Source organism: Stegastes partitus, unplaced genomic scaffold, assembly GCF_000690725.1.
Source record: "Stegastes partitus isolate 25-593 unplaced genomic scaffold, Stegastes_partitus-1.0.2 Scaffold467, whole genome shotgun sequence".
In the NCBI taxonomy this organism is placed as follows: Eukaryota; Metazoa; Chordata; class Actinopteri; family Pomacentridae; genus Stegastes; species Stegastes partitus.
The window spans coordinates 67,728-72,889 of NW_007578198.1; the positions used below are offsets into that span (position 1 = coordinate 67,728).

The following is a 5,162-nucleotide window of genomic DNA, read 5'->3' on the forward strand; positions in this document are numbered from 1 at the left end:
GAAATTTAAATACAATTAAAATAAAAATGTAAATATCTATTTTAACCTAAAAATCCAGTATCTGTCTGGTTCTGATGTTTTAAAACTAATTGTAAAGTTGTGAGGTGTTGCTGTGCTTCACCTACAAAGAGCTGGAGGACTTTTATCTTGAAAAACTGAAGGTGGATGTTGTGAGAGGCAGCAGTGATGGGTTGATGTTTCCCGGCATTTAACTTGTAAAACACAAACATACACACAAACAAAGTGAGGTGTAGCTTTGAGTAGAGCATTATATCATAGTTATCACCGTGATAGGTGGAGGAAAGTGTCTGTGTTTCTATGGGCCTTGCTAAGTTAAACACAGTTAGCTAATGGCTGCTAAGCTAACATTCTGACACCAAACACATGAACCCGGTGAAGGACAGACAGATAGATAGACGGACAGACCTCCTCGGACTCCCCCAGACTTCTCTCCACTCTGGGCTTCACGTACTCGCTGAGCCAGGCCAGCTGGTTGAACAGCACCGGGACGGGCCTCTCCAGCGGGTTCTCCTCGTCGTCCAGCAGGGGGAAGTTTCTGTTGGCCAGTCGCTTCTTCGCTTTGCAGAACTTGTCGCGGAGGTTTTTCCATTTGAGCTTCACCTCCTCCACAGACTTCCCCATGGCGTCCGCGATCTCCCTCCACGACACATGTCCCTTCAACGTGTCCTTGTAGTCCCGTCGGGCCTGGTCGTACAGGTTCGGGTGTTCTCGTATCAAGTCCGCCAGCTTCTTTTCTGTCGTGTTCATTTTGTTGTCGTCTGTCCGTTCGTCTCACGGCGACGTCTCTTCGTCGGCAGACAGCGAGCTCTGTTCGTTCCTTAGCTACAGGTCGACACCGGAAAGCACGAAGCCGCGCGGGTTCAAAATAAAAGTCCTTTTCTCCAGTTGACTATATAACTGAAGAAAATGTGTGTTCACACCATCCATCCATCCATTATCTGTACACCGCTTAATCATCATTAGGGTCATGGGGGGGCTGGAGTCTATCCCAGCTGACTTGGGGCGAAGGCAGGGGACACCCTGGACAGGTCACCAGTCTATCACAGGGCTACACTTGGAGACAGACAACCAAGCACACTCACATTCACACCTACGGACAATTTAGAATCAACAATTAACCTCAACATGTTTTTGGACTGTGGGAGGAAGCCGGAGAACCTGGAGAGAACCCACGCTGCTCCCACGTGGAGAACATGCAAACTCCACACAGAAAGATTCCGGTGCCCCACCGAGACACGAACCGGCAACCTTCTTGCTGCAAGGCAACAGTGCTACCAACTGTGCCACCCTGCAGCTCGTGTTCACACCAGACCCGATTAAAAATCATTCCCGGTGTGTCTCCTAGTGACCCAAATTCGAATTGGACGTTTTATTCGCGCAAACTGAAAAATCTGAACTGAAGCGATTATTCGCGCTGTGAGGGCCAATCAGCGTTGAGATCCTGTGGTGACTATCCTGGAGGGATAACCTGGTACCGACCCTCTCCAACAGGTCGTCAAATTGGGTCCGAGTCAGCCGAAAGTAGCGGTCGTCATCCAGGCGCAGCTCCTGGAGAAGGTGGTGGAATTCCCAGAGCTTTGTGTGTTTCTGGAGGCCTTTCACAGCAGATACAAAGCAGCAATATAGTCAAGCACAATCATGTTTGATGGTACCACACTGGAAAATGACAGGAAACGGGCAGAAACACCTGGCGGACGCGCAAATGGAGAGAATTTACTCGCGCAAATGACGTGCGTCCAAATTCGCGCCAATCGCGTCTGCATGCAGCATTCACACCAGATGCAGCTTATCAAGGGACCATATGGTGAAAATCCATTTTTTTTGTGTGGTCTGTGGTTGTTATAAACTATGAGTTGTAAATTAAAAGCTTGAATGAGCAGCTGCCTCTCAGTCAACCAAGTTTTTTTTGAAACAATTTGCTTTTGCTCACTCTAAAATGTCTCAGCCTCAAGCAAAACCCCCTTCAGTGGCCGACGGAGGCAAAAGATGTGCAAAAAGAAAACGCTGCATATCAACTCATATGGATTGCAATCAAGAAACATTGACTGTGAGCGCTTGTATTGTTGAGCTTCAGTAAAAACCTAAACTCAGCTGCTGTTGACCTTTGTTTGCTCCTCTCTGTGCTCACATACACTGTAGTTCAATGCAGCTGAATTCCCAATAAAGCTGTTGTCATTCAAACTATTTTCAGTTGTAGTTATCAGACAGCGGTCTCAAACGCAGCCCATTACCACGACATGTTAACTAGCAGGCACTTCAGAGCCATTTCCAAGCCAACAGCAATGTTGTCTGATAAGCTTATCATATATATGAATGGAAAACACCGGCTGTGCTGTAAACCGGCTGATATTTCCACATCAAATGGTCACTTCTCCCAGTAAAGGGAGTATTTTAGCTTCCCACTGTCACCAAAGAGCTGCTCAAGACAGAGTTGTTGGGTTTCTCTCTAATACAGTGTTGTGAGGCCTTCACCTTAGATTACATTACATTAGTTTAGATTAGATTCAACTTTATTGTCATTGCACAAAGTACACGTACTTACTTCTTACTATGTGAAGTACCCTGAGATGACTCTGTGCTATGAATTGGTGCTTATAATAAATAAACTAAATCGAATTTAATTGAAGATGTTAGTGTGTAATAACGCAGTGCTCTATCATGAACGTGGTGAAACTAATGTCACAGTAAAACAGACAAACGAACATTGCTTATGGCCATTTGGACCATCAGATTTAAAGACAGTTTCTTTCCCAGGTTGGTTTTTGAGCACTAAACTCCTACAGGCAGGGAATGACGACTGTGAAATCCTTTATTTGTGTGTAATAATGTTCATTCAAACTGCAACAACTGCATCTATTTCTAGTGCAATAATCAACACTCACAGTGCTGCAACCGTTGCCTCTTGTGTTGGATTTGACCATTTATTATTAATTTATTTCATATTTTGGAGTTTTTAAAGGTTTTTTTAAGGTTGCCTTTTTATGTGCATGTATCTTTATGCACCAATCAAATTGCCACTTTTCATTTCATTGTGTTTTTCACAATGCAATGACAACAAAGCATTTCTATTCTTGTCTGTAATAAACTGGAAGTACAGTGACACAAATCAAACAGCTTGAAACATGTCCGATACCCATTTAAACTAACTAGCAGTTGCTCATATACATAATTATTGTACCGTGCCTACATGACAGTTTTCACTTTTTACTACGTGTCTGATTATGAATGTCATGAATAGGCAGCAATCTAACTTGCAAATCATAGACTCATGATTGCTGCTACAGACTTTTACCGAGCTGTGCTTCCCGTCTTTCTGCCCTAGATGGCGTATTTGCTCTTCCTTTTACATCTCTACCGCTCTAATGTCACTGTGATCAGTTGATATGGTTCAGGAAACCAGGGTCCTTTCGCTCTGGGTAAGCTTTTTAGTGTCCTGCATATAAAAGTAATTTAAACAGACATCCCCTTTGAAAATAAAATTAAAGGGCTTGGAATTATGTATGTGGCCGAGTGTGTTGGGTTCTAATCTGTCCATAATGTTTTGGAGATGATAGCGTTTTTTTGTTTTTTTTCTTTTCTTTTCCTCAATATGTGTGTCTTTTGGGTTTTCAAATATTTGTATCTATGCTACTGAAACTTAGTAGTGGTAAACACACACCAGAATGGCTGGTTATGGTAGAAACCTCATAATTGACACAATTGCTATCAGGTGGCCGGTGGCTTTCTAAGTGCATGTTTTCCACACATAAAGAAAATACCGTTGAAAAATGTAAATGTTCATTATAATAAATCATTAGAATGGAGTGTGACTTTTATTCTGTGTGTAAGCTGCTGTTTAGAATGCCCCTGTCATTTATTTTACCCAGGCTTGTATTTGTGTTACAATAACCACAATTATGACAGCATTACGACAGCTGCACTAACCCTTCATGTTCGGATATTAATGCAGCGCTGGGGTTTGGATCTTCTGGCGTGTGACAACGTGTGATTATCAAAAGGCCAGAATTTAAAAGAAGGCTAATTTAAATCATTTTAAATGATAACCACATCAAGACTCCAGGCAGGTGTGATTGCTACTTGCATCGGATTTCATCTACATGTGAAGGCGACAGTGCCGTGTAGTGACAGATCAAAAGTGTTCTCTGCTGGAGGCGGTCTGAGTGTCACCTGGCCAACTACTCATGTGGGACAGCGCAGATTACAGGGACGGCACAATGGATAACACCAATTACGAAGACATCAGCTATTATCGTGGGGATGTCACATGTGATTGCACACCCTGTTACAATGACTATTATAGCACAGCTGTCTAGACTACCTACATGGGTGCAGCAAGAGGTGGCAACATGTTATTACAGGGATCCTAAAAAGTCAAGACACCTTAATTTAAAGGGACAACACTGATTATATAGACAGCACAAGATACACTTACCGGTTTGATTTAGGATTAACATGGAGAGTTGTTGTACTTGTTGATACAAAAACAACTCGAGACAAATAGCTGCAGCCATTTTTTTTTTCGTAAATGTTCAGAGAGGATGAAACCTTTCCAGTAAATCTATATGAAAATCAGCTTTCAGACATAACATTATGTACACCCAATCATCCATTAGCTATACCAGCTTTATCCTGTCAAGGATCACAGGGATATTACATTCTTTAAAACCACTGAAACAATTTAAAATGCGGTTTTCTGCTTTGATTTAGACTTTTGGTGAAATCAAGCAGCTAAATCCACTGATGCATGAACATTTTCAGCAGATCAACTTGTCTCCCCTGCAGTGATTGTTACAGAGAGTCCAAATCCGCAAGAGAGGAGCAGAGCCTTCATGTTCCTGCACGAGCTGCAGCCACAAGTTTTCCTCCAGAGAGCTCACCAGGAAAAACAAAACAGATGGAAGATGCATGATTTTAGTTGGTCAGGTGAACAGACACAATCTTTTAGGGATAAACTGTCAGTTTGGTAAAACACATCGCACAAAACCCCCAACTTTGAAATGAGAATCCACTGTTGTTGTTTAACTGGGAGGAGACACCTCATGTGAGATGCATATAACCCCATAGCCCGGTCTAATATGGTGACTGAAGTTGTTTGAGATGTCTGGTGCAATAGCAGTCATCATATTAATCTGCTGTGACAA

General features: G+C 42.7%; 1 protein-coding gene across 1 annotated transcript in view; it reads right to left on the reverse strand.

Annotated features, from left to right (window-relative positions):
* The window catches only part of LOC103360823 (uncharacterized), a 5,113-nt gene extending 4,299 nt beyond the window's left edge, over positions 1–814 (reverse strand). The window contains exon 1 of the mRNA XM_008286730.1: positions 427–814. Within this exon, the coding sequence (XP_008284952.1) occupies positions 427–768 (342 nt within the window). The 5' untranslated portion in view covers positions 769–814. The remainder of the gene's footprint in view (positions 1–426) is intronic.
* Between the last annotated feature and the right edge of the window lie 4,348 nt (positions 815–5,162).